General features: G+C 37.6%; 1 protein-coding gene across 7 annotated transcripts in view; it reads left to right on the top strand.

Moving 5' to 3' along the window:
* LOC106067842 (uncharacterized) overlaps positions 1-4,755 on the top strand; it is a 75,259-nt gene extending 70,504 nt beyond the window's left edge. For all 7 annotated transcript variants that reach the window (XM_056044242.1, XM_056044239.1, XM_056044240.1 and 4 more), the window contains one exon: positions 851-4,755. In XM_056044242.1, the coding sequence (XP_055900217.1) occupies positions 851-1,682 (832 nt within the window). In that variant the 3' untranslated portion in view covers positions 1,683-4,755. The remainder of the gene's footprint in view (positions 1-850) is intronic.
* Positions 4,756-19,497: the final 14,742 nt, after the last annotated feature.

Raw genomic sequence — 19,497 nt, 5'->3', positions numbered from 1 at the left:
CTATAAAATTCTCCACACGACTGAAGGTTCTCGATGGCACCCTTTGAAACCTCCACAATTTGACACTTGGCTTAACCAATGCAATCATTTCTTTCAACCAATCAAATAATTTCCTGTCAAGTGTCATACAATAGATTGACAGACGTCTGCTTACATCATAGGAGATTCCTATAGTTGACACGTGCTTTACAGGCATAGATAGGTTAAATTATTTAATATTTTAAATTGATACGTGATACCCATTAGAGCTGGATGGAATCTTAAGATCCTGAAATGAAAAATCCCATCAGGATTCGAACTTGGAACTTCTCAGTTCGGAAGCCAAGCATTTCACTATTCAACCACCGCGCCTACTTACCTTATATAATCGTAAAAATCTTCAATATCCTACATCTTGAGCTCTATAATCCAGATATACGTTATGAAATTATATCTTTTTTTCCCAGTGTGGTCATTAGTAATGGGAAAGCCTCTCAAAACATTCATACAAATCTTTGAAAAAAAATTGTATTAAGCATTCAGAACTTGATATCGGAAACTAGTTGAATGAATTAAATAAACATTAACTAAACTAAGCTTAATAATAATAATACTTTACTTTGCTTAACTTAGCCATTATAAGAAACCTCCAATACATGTTCATTTATTTCGATCATAGCATGGCATCATGTTCTATTGATTTCAAAAGAAGTGCAAGTCTCAAATTCACAAATTTTATGTTGTCTATTTGAGAAAATCATTTTAACTCAATTTCCATATGCTTTTAAATATTTTCTCTTATCCTTATGACGATTGGAACTTTTCACAAGAATAATTTAATAATTTGTTTATACCATGCTTGTATTTCTAGATCTGCAAGACAACGCCGCCATGAAGCGGAAGCGGAAATGGAAAGGCAGAGGCTGGAAGAGCTTCGCAAAGAAAAAGAAAACGCAGTTGATCAGTTTATCATCAGTGGTGATCAGAAGATTATTGTGGCCTCTTTCTATGCTCACCATCTGTGCGTGTTTGATGTGGAGGCCAAGAGACATGTTCAGACTCTTCAGACTGAGTACTCTATGATGCTTCTACACAACGCGGCGCTCACGTTCGACGGCGGCCATCTGGTCCACGCCAATTATGACGAAGATAGCAAACTGAGTTACGTCACGCTCTGGGACTGTCGCTTGGGGGAAGTGAAAAGGAGGCTGAGAAACGAGTCTAATGTGGCAGCCCTGGCCATCACTGACGACGCGCAGAGAATCATCATTGGCAGGGCGCCGAACAGGCTGCACGTTTGGGACCCGATGAAGCCCAGCTCGCTCAGACGGATTCGAGGCTACGACGGACTGAGGTTTGAGATCAACTCGAAGATTTTTATCGTGGAGAACGGAAGAAAAGCCATTGTCTTCGCAGTGGACATTTCCGTCTGGGATCTTGAGGCAGGTGCCGCTCTTGCCATCTTCACCCCGGACACCAAGATCACCGTCTGCGACGTGGTTCTCGGCGGTCAGATCATTGTCTTCGGAATGTATGACCGTCCGAATCTGGTCATCCTGAGGCTGATGTCCAATAAGATGGCCCAGGTTGAGGACACTGGAGGTCTAGAACTGTTCGGGGAGACAACAGGAGATACAACTGATGAAGACGAAGAGGAGGAAGAGAAAGAGAAAAAAGAAAACTCTGGCAAAGACAGCAAATAAATCTCTGTGTCCTTGTTTTAGTATGCTAAACTAGTTGAAATCAATAGATCTAATTTAATGAAATTATAAAACCTATTTGTATTGAAAGCTGAATACAAAGTATGTCTCTATGTGACTGCCATCATAGTTATACATATTTCTTATTATTCAAATGTTTACTTTTACATTTTGTATACTTTATAAATGAAGGAATAACTTATTTATTTATGATATTTATAGATGTATAAATATACCAGAATTATGTTGCGTATTTAGCAAATCACACAATAACACTGTGTCCAGTATTATTTTCCTAAGATAGATCATTGATTGTTTCTGTTTATTTATCTTCTATATTTTATTATTATATTCTTCTGAAATTTAAATATTTGTAAACTTAACGAATGAGGATATCTTGTATTTATGTATCTTATTATTTTTAAAATTATTCGGCATTTTTAGAACGATGCTGCCGTATTATTGGTCCATTTATTATTTATTTAAATGTTATGCAATAGCTTTTAGAGATTGCAGTGTTATTTGTATGTCTATTTAACAACCTATTATACATTTTTCTGTGAATTACTTTACAAATGCGTGGTGTCAGACCTGGAACAGTTTAAGTCATTGATTATCATGCATGACTAGATTGACCTAGGGACATGTGTAGGACGTATTCATCTTTTTTTTTAAGTAACGTCTGTATTTGATAAGATAAGATAATCTTCAACAGGTTTCGAAAAATGACTAAGTATATCATTCATGTAGACAGTTAATGGACTAAAAAATAATAACACTCGTCATGTGAGGGCCGGATTTAGACTACTTAAGGCCCTAAGCTATTTGAGGAACGGGGCACCATGTAATCAACAAAAAGCAATTTATTCCTTTGCTTTATCTTCAAAACAATGTTTGTGTCTTTAGGTAAATCCAAAGCTGGTCATTACTATTAACATTTTAGAATAGTGTTTCCCAAACTTTTTCTTTTTGGAAAAGATTTTTTCTAGAATTGTCCATTTCATTAAGGTCGCACATTCTGAGAAGTCAGTGGAACACTTTGATTATTGTTTAGGGTTGGATTATTTCCTTTTCGCTTGAATAATTAACCCATATTCTAAATTTAACATTTAATTTTTTTAAAGTATAAGTCTAAAATAAAATACAGATATAAGCATTAGTAAAATTAAGGTTTGATTTCTTTGAAAGCTTTGAGTCTTTGAAGAGCAGAACTACTTAATGTCAGGTACGATAGTGATAAGCTGAGTGCCACTATCTGATGTGTCAAGCCTGTTGCTAAACCGGGTCTTTTATTTCAACATTATAAGGAAATGCTGCTTCATACAAATAGATCTTAGGAAACGGAAGTGAAATAACGATACTTTGTTTAAGAATATTGTGTCACAATTGTGACTGATTCGACCAGAAATCATTTCGATCTAATGGTTGATCGTTGTATCAAATAAAAGTCAAATTAGAGCAGTTCAAAGTTCATTGTGATGTTGCTATAGAATTATTATTTTTTCTGTTCTGCATTTACAGTTTAATTAACTCACATGTAGGCCTACTCTAGTTTAGGAAACGCTGTGTTAAATCTTGAAGTTCAGTCTACAGAGCACTGTCCCAGAAAGAACACAAGAATCGAACGAATGTAAGAAATCTGTTGGGTGCAAAGTATGTTCTTTACGTTTTTTAATCTTTCAGAACAGCAGAGGTGACCTTGAAATACAACCGTAACAAGCCGCACATAAGGGAGAAATAATCTCTCGTCTATTTCATTCAACAAACATATCACTAATAAATTTTCCCTTTTTATGCAAAGAAAAGCAAGTTTAAAAATGTTTCTTTTTTTACATAGATAAACTGCACTTTCGTCGGTTTTGTTTGGGGTAGTTAGTATGTGTGCACACAATAGTTATTCAGACATCCTCTCCAGGACCCTGATAGCAAGTCAAGCGTGTATATTTGTAGTAACAGTGCCTGCAAGCAGCCACAAAGTTATTGTTAGGAATAACGTAACAGAATATACCATATTAACAATAATCGACACCAACTTCCGATCTTTCGTGGAATTTGACATTAACAAAATACCTAGAATCCGAACTGTCAATGGAGAGGCTGACTCATCTACAAGATTTATCTTGTGCACGCAAGCCCTGGATACTGAACCAATATGGCTCTTCGTTCTCCAGTTGGCAGAGATTGCTGGCGTCCTATACAAGCTATTTCAACATAGCAATGGAGCTGAACGTGGTGACCGACTTCCAGATTCAACAGGTAGGCAATCTATCAGAAATAGCAACGACATTGTCACAGGCCTTTGACAAGATCAAGGCCAACCTTAAATGGATGGAGAACTACCAACCACTAATTCGTCAGATAATTTACAGAAAAACTAGCCCGATCCGCAAATTGTCAATGATTCTATTCCATATAGTATTTCTATATTAGCATAGGACCTATCTACGATATGAAAATAATTCGTCATATAGTATATGTGGTCTGTACACTTTGGTGGAGAACATTTAAATTTTAAAATTTCGTTACAACCTGGAAGTCGTTACGTTGACATATATAAATGTAATGTTTTACTTTATTTTTTACACTGATTTCTTTAATGTATATATTTTGGAAATACAATATTTTGTACTATTAAAAACTATTATTAGTAAAATTATTTGTACACTACTAAAACAAAAACAATCGTTTATGTTGAGTTGGTTTACTGTGCTGTAGTAGGTAGCCCGTGCTATATAGTTGTAACATTTATACTAAGGTTAAGTTTTAAAACTGGTGAAAGCAATTGGAATGGTCAGTAAGTCCCATTTTTAATATGATCTTCATATTGTTACATATTTGAATTATCAGTATTATTTCCAGTCAGTATGCAACTGTTTTATTTCATGTTGGTCTATAAACCAACTGTGATCGATGTGTAATTTTATATCATAATTTTGACCGGATGTAATCCTTACACACCTTCTCTTGTTCAGCTGATGTCGTTGCATTATTTATATTTTACAAAATCAAAACATTATAATCGTAATTTGCTTTGCTGTGATATTTTTTATTGTAATAAAACGTTGAAACCTACAAACACTTTGTCGAATTTTGTCACTTCCGGTCTAGTAATGTTGCATGTGTGTGATAGCGCTTGTGTTGTGTGTATAGTTGCGCATGTGCGTCTTGAATTCGGCGTTATTTCGTTCTATGCCAGGGGTTCTCAACCTGTGGGTCGCGACCCCCTTGGGGGTCGATTACGATTTGCCAGGGGTCGCCTAAGAACATCGAAAATTTGGATTGTTTTTTGTGAATTCTTCTTTTGATGTGTGTGTGTGGGTCGCGGCAGAGTGGGGGATAGTAAAAAGGGGTCGCCGAGAATAAAAGGTTGAGAACCGCTGTTCTATACCATCCGTTGCTAGTCCCCTTATGTGTGTGTGTGTGTGTGTGTGTGTGTGTGTGTGTGTTTTATGTGTAAGTTGAGAGAAATAAAGAAAACACTTAGTTTATGTTTGGGATAACCTCATCTACGAAAAGCTACCTTCCAATCGTGACCAATCGTCACAATAGGCCCCAACACTGACCTGCGATGTCGCTACCTTTGGTTACTGGAGTCAACTAGCACGTTGCCGTGTCACAAGTCTGTATGTCCGACCTGTGACGATTCAACTAGTCTACCCTGATTAAAGGTGGCCACGATTGATCCTGTTCCAAGGCAGTGGTCCTGACATTACTTGACAAGAGCAACAAAAATTATCACTTTAATTTTTTAAAATATTCATAACATTTAAAAAAATATTTATAATTTTTTTTTAGCAATAATAATAATAATTATAAAAGACATAATAGGGTGGCTGACTTTGTCGTTCGATATGCCTGCTAGGAAGTAGATTTTCTTTAACTCTGAAGGAGCATCCAAAACATGTGGAACATGTCACAAAAAATGTAGTGCTTGTCATGATAGAATCATTTTTGAGAAAGTAAAAGTATTTCTGTACTGCGCTTATATTCCTTACAGCAAACCAACGCAATACTGTCGAATATGAAAGCAATGTTTGGAAGTAGGAAGTCAGCAGCAGGTCTGAACAATGACAATCACCCACATTTACACTTTAGTCATATTATAACGCACTGCAGCTGACCAAACACACCAACAGGAAACAACAGTCGAATCGACAATGGTAGTGGAGACACACAAAAAAAGAGTTTAACTAACAAATGTTATAAGTTTGTAGAATCAAATCTCTTTAGTTTTCAGTATTATCACATGTATTGTTTATGTACTTTTTTTTTAGCTACAGCCAAGCATCTCCTGATGGCTTACCGCCTCTGTGTCTTCTTTGGTAGCAGACATTAAACCTGTCACTCTCATCTGGACTCGCGTACGTCATCGGTCAATATTGGGGGATGTAATCCACACACAAAAGACAAGATTTCAATGTGTTGATTTCGTAGCGGTAGTCTGTAAGATTGATCTCCCCTGTCTTTTCCATGAGTCTCATCGCACTAGGGCACCGTGTTGAGAACACTATTCTCTGATAACACTGACAAGGAAAGCAGCAGTTCGTTGCAGAGTTTTACTGTCTCCGTGCAGGTCCAACTCACCATGAGTGCCAGTTTCCACTTCACTCAAATGGCTATTTTTGGGATGTAGTATCGAGCACTGGTAGAGCAGATGGTTAACCGTTTCATCGTCTTGCTGGCAGTGTCTACAACGTGAATCAAACTTGGGTTTAAATTTAGCTAAATAGGCTCCGATTTGGTAATGTCCCGTTCTGTACCTATCAATTGTCACCTGTTCTTCCCTGTTTAACTGCCACCTTTCATCCGATTAGGAGGGTCTTTTCAAGTTTTGTCAGACCTCCCTGCCCGTGCTTCCGTTTTCCCAGTTCCGGTGCCACTTTTTCCTCGTCCGTTCGTCTGCAATTGCCCGAGCCTGCTCAAACGTCTGTGGTACGTCCACATGGTCCAGTTTTGTGTCCAGCTTGGCTAGTAAGTCAGCCTTCGTGTTGCCTTCCACACCGACATGTCCCGCTTTGTACTCTAGTGTCGTCCGAATGCTGTGTTTTTCTTGAAGGCGTCCCGCGCACACCAGTGGTTCCAGTAGTGTTCCAGCAGAGCTTTCAATGGCCTGTAGGCACGACAGAGAGTCTGTGAATAGCACACTAGGACTGGGTTGTGATGTCTTCTCGTTAAAGTCGTTCTTCAATGGATTGCATTTTGATTTGCAACCATTTCAGCTACGTAGTTGCTCATGCCAGAACACGGACCGAGAATCTCGTCGTTTTCAGTAGAGCCAGGGAATCGAACTACCACGCCATACCCAGATGTTTTCAGACCCAGGTTCTCTCTCGTAGAACCATTTGTGAACAGTTTAATGGAATCAGCTGGGTACTGGGCGATAGTTTTCCTGCCCGTGCTTTAGAGGATGTTTTTTTTTGTGCATTTCTTGTTCACTTCAGGGTCAATCAGCGATTTCCTCACCTCCGGGAGTCCAGGAGCATTTTCCGGAGAATAGGCCCCATGTAGAACGAGTGCTGCTCTGTTTTAGGTAAATCGACTTCTTTGGACAATGCCCGCACGGTGTGCATGAAAGAGTTCCGATTCAGCCGATCCCCACCAATCCAGTTGTTGACCAGACTTCTGACAGGGCAGCCTTCTTCCAGCCGTTTGAATTTTTCAAAAGCGATCATAACGGCCCGCTCCCTTCGCAACCTCAGTGGTGGGAGATCTGTCATGACCTCACCCGCTGCTGTTGGTGTCGTACGAAATGCACCACAGATTATTCTAATACCATGGTTCTGCACTGAGTCCAGCCACGCTAGAGATGTTTGCGAAGCATAGACTTGTGCAAGAGACAAGTATTCCATCCTTGCCCTTACAGACCCAATGTAGAGGGCCCGAAAAACGTTGGCCTTGGCCACCCCACCTTTAAATTTAAAAATCCTTTTTCACATGACGCCAAAAATATGCAGTTGGTAAGAAACGATTGACGGCTTTGTTAAATGATTCAGAGATATTCTTTAAGATCTTAGTGGCATAGGAATCATGCACTGTCAATGTTTAGTCATTACAAGAATAACTTTTACTGCCTTTAGATCTCTACTAAGTCATGGTTATTCTGTTTGAATTTCGCCTTCTGGAAAATCATCATTTACGCCAATATTTTGAAACTGACATCTACAGTACTTTGTTGGTTGTTGAACATTTATCAACCTTTTAACACTACAGCTATACTTTTATATATGGGCTCCTACATCTACCTAACATTTCCATCTTCTCATGGAAATTCTTTATTCAGTAGAGACTAGTTGTTAATATGGGCACAAATAGTCACATATTCTGCTTTTATAGAAACAGTCCTTGCAATATATACTTCCAGTTTTTCTTCTTTACATCAATCATAGCCACGACTTCCTTGTCAATTGTATTTCTAGCGGATGTCCTTGTTTTCCAATTTTCAATCCAGAGGAATTTTTCATTTGTCTTTAAATATTTCAATTTCGGACTTTATTTTAACCACTCATTAAAATAAGTCACAAATAATTTTTATTTCATTTCTATAGATATAGAAATAGAATCATCAGAACCATACTTTTGACAACTGGCGTACTTTTCCTTTTGCTCTGAATAAATTCCTTCGTAAATCATTTAAAATTGGCACACGCCAAGAAGAAAAATCCCCTAAAATATTCAAATATTATTATTTGACTGAGACGTTGTAACATTGATTGCTAGAGCTTCTTTTACAAAACAAATGAAATAACATCCACTTCTTCGGAAATCTCAATGACCAATTATTTACTTTCCTGTTATTATGTAAGAACATTGACTCTATTGGTCAAGAACTATTATGTTTATTGGAGTAGTCTCCCTTGTATTTTATAGTTTTGTTATGATTCCATGCAATTTGGAGGCAGCCAGGAATGCAACTTAACTATTAAAGTACTCTTCGTTTTAGTTGATCGCTCAAAGTGTTTTGTTCTGGGGTCTGGGGTCTTTTGATATTACTTTGTCAACCAGAATGGGTGCTTCGGCATTGATTAGTTCGTTCAAGCTGTTGTTGGATTGTTCGAAAGCTTGGCAAATACCTATGGTTTTATTTAGTTTCAGTTTCTGACACCGTAATAATCTTTCTTGAATTTGTCTATTCACTGAGAACACTATTTTGTCTCTCAACATTCTGTCTTTGTCCTTGAAATTTCATTTCTCTGCTTGTGTCCTCAGTTCTGTCAGGAAACTGTCGAAGGGGGAGCTTTCTTTTAGATTCCAGAATCTGAAGGTCTCCAAAACCTCGTTGTTTCTGGGGTTGCAGTACTCTTCTAGTTTTTTAAGTACAGTCCTATGGTCGTTGGGTTCTTCATCTTGCTCATAAATGAAATGCTCCTGAATCTCAATAGCTCTTGGGCCAGCACAGTGTAGTATAATAGCCACTTGCTGTTCTTTTGGTTTTGTGTTGGCTCCAGAAGCCGCCATGTAAACCTCCATGAGCTGTTTCCATTTTCTGAAGTTTTCTGAGATGCTGCCTTCAGTTATATTCAGGTCGGTTGGTGGTTTGAACAAACTCTCCTCCATCTTTTGTTATCTTCGCTCTAGATTTCGTCAAAAAATTATATTTTTATTTTCTTCTTTAGTTATTTTGTAATACTTATTCTTTGTTTCCCAACAGTGGGTTCTGCTACTTCGCTGCCACCATGTTATTAGCTAGATGATCAAAGACTCAGAAAAACACTTTGAGCGATCCAACGATACCTTGCCCCACCGGGCATACTTGAAAAAAAAAAAAAAGGAAACATAAACAAACTGTCAAAAGTTGCTATGATGAAAGAGCCCGTGATTTACCAACACTAACAGTAAACCTATCGGTATATTTCCAAGACCCTGGAAGGAAAACGTGGCGTCCCGTAAAGATCATTGGACAAGAAACTCCAAGATCTTATAAGATAAGAAGTGAGGAAGGCGTAACATATATACGAAACAGAGTACACATCAGACCACAGCAATCAACAAAGATGGAAATAGAAACATTGAAAGGCAAGACATCTACGACGATGACGAATATTGGTGGAGAGAGTTTAGGACAGTCGATCCTGTCCCAGAGCAAGACACCGAAATCACTGCCCCGTTGACCCCTCCTGTATACGAAAACAACTATCCATCAAATGCCCAGCTTGACTCAAACCAAATGGACAATCCAATCCACACGCACAATGAGCCAACCAAAATATAAGACCCGCATCAACAAGAGAAAGGAAGAAACCTGTTTGGCAAAAGGACTATTTCATGCAGTAAAACTACGGACAATAACTTTCTCCTTGTTGATAAAGAAAATATGATGTTATTATGTAAGAACATTGACTCTATTGGTCAAGAACTATTATGTTTATTGGAGTAATCTCCCTTGTATTTTATAGTTTATAGTTTGTTATGATTCCATGCAATATAGAGGCAGCCAGGAATGCAACTTGTTAACAATTAAAGTGCCCTTCGTTTTAGTTGATCGCTCAGCGTGTTTGTTGAGTCTTTGGTCATGTAGCTATTAACATTTTCAATTTTATAAAATTTACATTAATTACATGTGCGATTTCAATAATTTTGTATGCCTAAGGAATATCGTCATTTGTTAAACAGTGACTGTTGGTTGGCAGCCAACTATCGCGTTGCCAGCAGCACATTCAATAGATTCGAATTTTTTAAAAATCCAAGCAGTGTTATTGTTATAAACCTAGTGGTGATACGTAGGCTGTGTGTGTTTTTAGCCTACGCAAATCGCCCCAGTCCAGCGCTAGACGAACAGTCAACCGTGACCAGTGACAGTACACGCCAGTTCGGCAAGGACCTGTGTGTAAATATTTCGCACGCAAGTCACGGCGAAAGTCATCAACTGGAGTGGTCAAGCAACGTTCCATCCGGTCCGAGAAGACCAGTAGAGACCCTATTCTTTTAAAAAATCATTTTAAAAAATGCATATATTTGAAATCTTTCCATATCTAGATCTATAGTTAGATTTAGGTCATTCTAAGTCTGTCTATATCTATTTTAAGTCCAGAGTCTAGATCTGGAATCTAAGACTAAGTCTATATCTAAGTCTAGATCTAGATCTATAATCTTGATATAAAATCAACTATATCTAGACTAAAATGTTTGTAAAATGTTTTACATGTTTCGGATGCTCCTTCAGAGTTGAAGATAATTACTTCCTAGTCCAAACCTCCCGCAGGACGACGGGGGATGGGAGCGGGCAGGGTTTGAACCCGGGACCATCGAACAGCCCGAACGACAGTCCAGCGCGCAAACCGCACGACCAGGCAGCCATCGTATATGTAGATCTGGCCTCTATTTATTGTAATTTAGATTCAAATTGTTGTCAAGTGTATAGCCTAATGAGGATGTTTGAAAGCTGCGCGGTAAACAGTTGTTGTTTTTTGTTTTGCTTTTTTAAAATTACAATTGAAGCGAAGTTTGTATTAAAATTCTTTTTAAAAACAACATTCGAATCAGTATTCTATTCCATGAGTTAGTTAATAAATTTTCATTCGTGACCTTAGTTGAAATTTTTTTTTACCAATGCGCGAATATATGAATGAAGCTTGATTTATTAATGAAGAAGGTTGTAAACTTTTTAATAAGACTTACTTCCCCTGAAGATTTTCATTGAAAAGTGGTGTAATTTTTGAAAAATCTGCTTGCATATATAATTTTAAAAATTAGATGGATCACTTTCGGAAAGAAAAAAGTAGTCGTTGCATCAGAACTCTGAATGATCTAAAATATCATGATGTCCGATTTAGATTTTCTCTTCTAGTTTCTGAGATCTAAACGGGACGGACGAACAGACGGACAGACAGGCCACACAACACTAATAGCGTCTTTTCCCCTTTCGGGGCCTCTGTTAAAATACTCAGAAAGACACAAAGTTAAGGTACAACACACGTTCCATATGCTAGGACAAATTTGTACAAATGCTCTTTTTCCCTAGCGCTATTAGAGCATGGAATGGGTTGCCTGAGCTAGCCAGGAAAACCAGTGACACAGCAGAATTGTGGTCATTGATTAACATGCATGACTAAATGCATGACGCGTAGGACTAAATCATCTTATTTTTTGAAGTAACGTCTGTATTATATGAGACATGATAATAAAGCTCTGCTTTTAATTCTTCTAGATCCGTTATTTGGCGTGTGTGAGACTATTTATAACTGGTATTCAGCAGTTTGTTTATTTTGTCGTTGTAGTAATGTGAAGTCACTATAACCATTTTTTTTTCCTTAAAAAAATATTATTTAAGGGAAATAATAAGTTATTTTTAGTGATTAATTCACAAATAAGAGTTGTCCTTCTTTGGCATGATTAAATGTCAAAAAATGTTTACGGTCGTTTTAATTTTTTCCCCTTGGTATCACAAAATGGAGACTTGTTTTGTGTTTCAGTATTTATAACACTTCAAGTGATTATAATTCTTAAAACTTTTATCGGGTTATCTTAAAACACAATTGTATTACACATCGGTATTTAAATAGAGCATAGTTACTCAATTATTTTTTTTTAAACCGGGAACACATTTATATAGTGAAAGTTATCATGGGGACCTCCAAGTGGAAAAGCTACATAAATGCATAGGCCTACTTTATAAATTCCAAATGTAAAGAACATTTTGTTGAAAGTTTGGTCGTTGAAATTATAACCTTTGTTCAAATTAAAAGTTGACAAAATGAATGACTAGAATGAGTTGGATGAGATGTTATGAGTGTATTTATGTCCCTCTCAATGTTTGCAAGTAGCACCTGCGGCTCTCCACGAACGAAACTTCGAGTTGGTTTCTTTTACTAGAGATCAAGTTTATAACGACGTTAAATTCACGCTGTACCAGATAGCAAGACTAGAAAGCAATCAACAACTTCTGTACAATGACTCATCATGCAGAATATGAATTGGAATCTTTTTTTTTTTTTTTTTTTTTTTTTTTTGTAACCAGAATATATTGGTTTAAGTCTTTTGTTTGTGAATGTTTGAATTATCTGCTTCTATACCAATATGTATTAATAATAATTAATATATTATGGGAATCTGACTTTGTCCAGGCATAAAACTGATCAATAACCAGTCGGGAATATCGAAGACAAGAATATTGTCAAATCTTTGGCTTTGGCCGTCATAGAATAGTCCTTGGTCAATTCATGTTTAGAACAGTAGAGAGGGGACAGTTGATTGTTATTCAAGTTATCGAATTGCATAAACTGATTTTCTGTAAAGACGTTATTTTGATTGTATACAATTTCTACGGAACCCTTAGGAACGTCTGGCGGACTCTGGCGGTCAGCGGATCACAATTTGAGAACCACTGTAATAGAGTACATCCCGTTGAAATTCACATGTCTCTTTCAGACACTGCTATGTCTAGAGCAAATGACGGAAAGATCAACTGTTTCTATGAACCACGGTCATTGACGAATCAACACATTCAAAAGATAGCCTGTCTTAAAATGGCGGCCTGTCTTCGTGTCATTGACATTCAAAAGATGGCCTGTCTTCAAAATGCGACCTGTCTTCATGTCATTGACAATGAAAAGGCGGCCCGTCTTTGTGTCCTTGACATTCTTATTACGACTTGAAACTTGTCTCGGCTTTTGGTCTCTTGATTTTATGAGCAAAATAGCAGCGAATAAAAAGACATGGAATAATTATAGAATTAATTTGAATTGTAATTTTTTTGGGGTGGGGGCTTTAAACAATATAATTAATAAATTATAGATTAAACGGCACTGGGAGTTGTGGAGGGCAGAGATCTTCAAATGATTAAATAGCACTGGGAGTTGTCGAGGGCAGAGATCTTCAAATGATTAAATAGCACTGGGAGTTGTCGAGGGCAGAGATCTTCAAATGATTAAATAGCACTGGGAGTTGTGGAGGGCAGAGATCTTCAAATGATTAAATAGCACTGGGAGTTGTCGAGGGCAGAGATCTTCAAATGATTAAATAGCACTGGGAGTTGTCGAGGGCAGAGATATTCAAATGATTAAATAGCACTGGGAGTTGTCGAGGGCAGAGATCTTCAAATGATTAAATAGCACTGGGAGTTGTGGAGGGCAGAGATCTTCAAATGATTAAATAGCACTGGGAGTTGTGGAGGGCAGAGATCTTCAAATGATTAAATAGCACTGGGAGTTGTGGAGGGCAGAGATCTTCAAATGATTAAATAGCACTGGGAGTTGTGGAGGGCAGAGATCTTCAAATGATTAAATACCACTGGGAATTGTGGAGGGCAGAGATCTTCAAATGATTAAATAGCACTGGGAGTTGTCGAGGGCAGAGATCTTCAAATGATTAAATAGCACTGGGAGTTGTCGAGGGCAGAGATCTTCAAATGATTAAATAGCACTGGGAGTTGTGGAGGGCAGAGATCTTCAAATGATTAAATAGCACTGGGAGTTGTCGAGGGCAGAGATCTTCAAATGATTAAATAGCACTGGGAGTTGTCGAGGGCAGAGATCTTCAAATGATTAAATAGCACTGGGAGTTGTGGAGGGCAGAGATCTTCAAATGATTAAATAGCACTGGGAGTTGTCGAGGGCAGAGATCTTCAAATGATTAAATAGCACTGGGAGTTGTCGAGGGCAGAGATCTTCAAATGATTAAATAGCACTGGGAGTTGTGGAGGGCAGAGATCTTCAAATGATTAAATAGCACTGGGAGTTGTCGAGGGCAGAGATCTTCAAATGATTAAATAGCACTGGGAGTTGTCGAGGGCAGAGATCTTCAAATGATTAAATAGCACTGGGAGTTGTCGAGGGCAGAGATCTTCAAATGATTAAATAGCACTGGGAGTTGTCGAGGGCACAGATCTATAAAGGATAAAATTGATTTACACAGTATCTACGAACTCTTGAGAAAATTAGTAAAATTGGTTAAGTCATGTAAGTCATTTATTATATCTCTACAAATCATTGAACCAAAACAAAATTACTATAACAATATCTACCGTTTATTTGACAATTTGTTTTTCTTTTCTTTTTGCTACTCTAGTAGAAGTTCTAAATACACACGGTAGTAATAAAATCGAAACCAAAAATGATTCTTAATTTTATTACTTATCTTTAACTACTCTAACAAGATATTGATTAGCCTCAGGCCAGGTAGGAATGTTACTCTTAATCTTCCTCTAAAATGGAAGATTTTTCATAATGTAACACCATTAACAGATCCATATCATCTCGATATTGTATCTGGTTCATATTCATTTAGATTTCTCATTGGTAAATACTGCTTTCAGAATCGCAAATTTATGTGCAAAAAAAAAACAACAGCATATACAGAATGATATGAGTTTTTACAAAGCTTTTATCAACTAATTTTGTCTGGTACAAGTGGGAAGCGTTGTCGAGAGGCTAAGTGCGCTTTTACTTGGCTACCTAGAAGGGGGCTCGAGGTTCGAGGTTCGACACCCAACTCGGGCAGAGTTGTGTTTACTGAGCGCCTAAAGGCCGCACGAGATACCCCCCCCCCCCAACTGGTCCACAAATGAGATTGGACCAAAGCGCTATGAGCTAAAAGCATGAAAGTAGCGCTATATAAAAGATATAAATATATAAATGTGTACACGTTATTTCTCTCATACCCATTTTCGGATCAAAATGAAAGTTCGCACAATTATTCATTGATATAGACAAAACATGAATCACTAAAACAAATAGACAATTAAATGCTGGTAATTAATTGTTTTGTTTAAAAGCAACACGGGAAACTAATACTTAAGTATTCACATATATGGCTAAATTTGTTGGGTTAAGTCCACTAAAAAAATTGTTAACGCAATTTCTCCCTCGCCATTTCTCCGATCAAAAAGTTGGCGACTCTGAGGTTTGGAAAGTTGTTAGAGAGACCATGGCGAGCCATTGGTCAAACGTGCGCTGGGCTACATTACAGCTTGCAGAAATGGCGTTACAAGTAATGAAATGGAGGATCTGCTTTCTCTAGACGACGCTGTCATGGATGACGTCGTGGCTGCTTCCGGCGAATTCCGCCTCTACTTTGGATCAGATTGCTAGAAGATATAGAGGAATGTGAATGCATAGTTGTTGGGCTATGTCATCAATTTATTTCTGTGGCCCACGGTTAAGATAAGAAAAGATAAGATCTTGGTTCAATCAAATTAGAATTCATTTTGACTATATTTGACCACATCAGCGTAACTACTGTAACAATAACAATATAGATGCAAATACGAACAGCGAGGGTGTCATGTAGCCAGAACAACGACCAACCGCCTTTACTTTTCACCAACTGATGTCAGGTACCCAGTAGAGCTGGGTGGACTCAGAGGCGCCCAAAGATCCAGAAATAATAATCCAAGTCTTCACCAGAACTTATTTGTAAAAAGTGGGGTAGCTAGAGATTCGGGGGGCCCGGGGTGGGGGCTTGATCTATTTATGGCCCCTGCATTTTGACATTTGACATCATTGGATAATGTACTTAATAAATTCCAACTGGTACAGTATATAAGCAAAATTAACTCTTTTAATGAACAATACCGTTGTTTATTGACGAGATAATGTACACGTGACAAATCTCAATTCCTATCGCCTCACGTCGTGCTTTCTGTGCAGCCTCTAAAACTTCAGCTAGATCAATAATGTGTTGTATTTTTGACTCCAATGAATAGCAAGATTACATGGTAGTGGCGTATTATTCGAATACATTCATTTGCATAAGTTGGGCCCGGGGAAAATTTTTCATTTGGACCCCCCCCCCCTTTTCCCCACCCTAGCTTCGCCACTTAGCACATAAAGTTGTATATTTTTTGTGCTTAAATTTTACAAATTCCTTGCCAAATAAGTTCTATGACTTAAATCAGTTATCAGTTAAATCAGTTATCTAACCACTTTTCTTTATATTTACTCAGGGATTAAGTATTGAAAAAAATGTAACTGTGAGAACATTAATAACTTTTGGTGTCAGAAGTTACACAAATAAACTAAGTACCCTGAACCTCAAGGCACAGAGACGAAGCATCGATTTCCCAAACAATCCCAAGTCTAAAATATCCCTTCATGAAATGATAATCAACTGAAGACATCTTCTTAGATAATCTATTTTAGGTAGCATCAAGTGCTAACTAAATGTCTTAGCGTTTATACTCGCTGGTACGTATGACTAAAGCCAGTCATGAGAAGTAACCCTGAAGTAATGATAAACGCTACTTAACAGATGTCGATGGAAATGACAGCCGCACTACGGTAGCCAATAGTGAGATCGCGATGGCTTAGTCTGTCATGTAAAGTCAGTCTGTCAGTCTGTCCCGTTATTCTAACGAAATCATTGATTTGTAAGGCCTATAGAAATAAAAACTCTTTCACGACAACAAAACAAATGTAAGAAATACCAGAGTTGCATTACTACATTTAGCTTATGGTCTAAAGCAGTGATGCCCAACATAAATCGACCTGCGGGCCATTTTAATTTCCAACACTGGTGTCGCGGGCCACATAAACGGAAAAGTACAAAAACGAAATGAAATAGACCTGAAACTATTTGATAAGAAACCCGTAGATCTAGTACTTACTTAAATTAATGGGATATTATTATCTTATTTTTTGCATGCGTCAGAAAACAGCTTAATCTCTCTACTAATAATACGAGCAACAGTTTAGCTAGCTTTACCAACGACTCATTTTCTTCTCTCTTTTTCTTCAAATCTCTAGACATAGTTTAAAAATCTTCTTAATTTAATCGAATGGCGTCAAATTTGTTGTATAATGTTGTTTATATGCTATTTTTTTTAAAACACCCACACTCTATTTACGACTCAAATATGTTGGCTTATTATCATGTTCCACAAAAAAGTAAAGGTCCTTTCAATTCTTTGGCAGATTCTACATTAAGAGTCCCATTTCAGAAACGCATAAATGTTAAAGGTCATGGTACCAATCAATCGGAGAAAAATTGAGGGTAAAGAGACATTTGTCAACCATTTTTTAGGGGAACTGGGGTTAACGGATTTTCTATACTTTGTGCCGACATGTCGGCGGGCCGTATGGTACCACGTTGCGGGCCGGATCTGGCCCGCGGGCCGTATTTTGGGCATCACTGGTCTAAAGCATGATCTTGAGAAGAGGTTAGAAACAGGGTTGATACATCAATTGGACGCCACGATGACCTGCTAACCCTGTCAAAAAACGTAAACCTGAAACTCCATGGCCACATCTACAGAATTATGAACTCGTTGGCCTCACTGGGAAAACTCTGGTTTGATCGTTAGAATTTTTCAAAGTATAAAAAATAATTAATTTAAAATTGGCTAGAGGACTAGAAAATCTTTATCTTGAACAGACTACGTCTACGGTAGTAACGCATACGCATGTAGGTTCTATTTATTTAAAAGTTTAGTTCATTAGACTTAGGTCCTCCCGCGCCGTTCGGCGCATTGGGCGACAAGCTGTCTCCATTAAAATCTGTCATTGGCAATGTCTGAAGCCTCTTCATAAATGAACTAGAACATTTTGCGCACCGCCTTCAAAGTCAAGATCCAAAGGCCTAGCATTAGAGGTCTAGCAAATTTATACATTCTCTTAATCAGGATTTTTTTTTCTCGATGAGGGGGGGGGGGGGAGTAGAGAGGCGAGTTTAAAAATGTTCATCTTTTAAACCAAGCATTCAATAGTAATAAAGTGCAAAATAATTGCACTGCATGTTATATAAAGGGGGTACTGTCATTTTCTAAAATATTTTGTATGTTTTTCTTCTTAATTGACATGACTCATGTAATGATTTTAAGAAAACTCTTGTTAAATTGGTTGATATCTGCGTTAAATATTGAATGTTAGCGATAAGACCCTGGCTATGTTTTATCACGCTAACGTATACAATATTTTAAGTTTCAATATCACAGCCTGGTATGGCAATCTGAGCATTAAAAATAAAAATAAACTCTTTAGAATCATTGGCGAAAAACAAACAAACCCCATTTGGGTAGCTGTTTGAGACAAACATCCATAAAAAGCTAAAAAGATTCTAGAAATAAAAAATCCCCTTTGGGTCAGGATTTTGTGATTTTACCATCACAAAAGAGATACAGGACTCCGATAGCAAAAACAAACAGACAAAAAAAAAACTCTTTTGTTCCCCTGGCAATCAAATCCTTAAATAGAAACTATCTGATATAAACTTTTCACATGTAAATTATGAGTAAATTTGGTGTGAATGTACACTTTGTTTTAATAATGTTTTCTTTGGTGCAATGCACAAATCGTAAGACAAATTTCCATACGGACAATAAAGATTATTATTATTATTATATTAGAAATGAACGAGTAGTCATTCTCTGGCGCTGCCAGGGTCGAGTTTCGCTAAAGAGAAACAAAATTCATCGTAGTCCCTTTAACAGTTTCCACTGAGGAATTTTCTGGTGATGTGGCAGGTCTGCAGAAGTACCGCCCTCTGACAGGCAACGAAGATGTTCCTAGGAATGTTAAGGGCCTTGAAGGTGTCTGTGAGTTCAGTTGTTATTATCCCCTCGGTTGATATAACAATGGGGTATATTGTTATTTTGGACAATTTCCATAGACGCTTAATCTCCAAGCCTAGGTTCCCATATTTTCTCTGTTTTTCTATCTCAGTTTTTCTTAAATTATGAGGCAGTGGTACGGCGATATCGATAATGGTAGCGGTTTTTTCTTTTTTATCGATGAACAGCAGATCCGGGCGATTGAAATCTACCGTTTTGTCGGTCAGAATAGGCCTATCCCAGTACAGCAGATGTTCAGTAGACTCGAGAACCTCTTGCGGAGAGTATTTATAATAAGGGGGAGTGTCCTTACCGATCAATTTGTACGTCAAAGCCAGG

This window comes from Biomphalaria glabrata, chromosome 10 (genome assembly GCF_947242115.1).
Source record: "Biomphalaria glabrata chromosome 10, xgBioGlab47.1, whole genome shotgun sequence".
NCBI classification, from domain to species: Eukaryota; Metazoa; Mollusca; class Gastropoda; family Planorbidae; genus Biomphalaria; species Biomphalaria glabrata.
The sequence above is the reverse complement of the archived record's forward strand: the minus strand, read 5'-3'. Positions and strand labels throughout refer to the sequence as shown.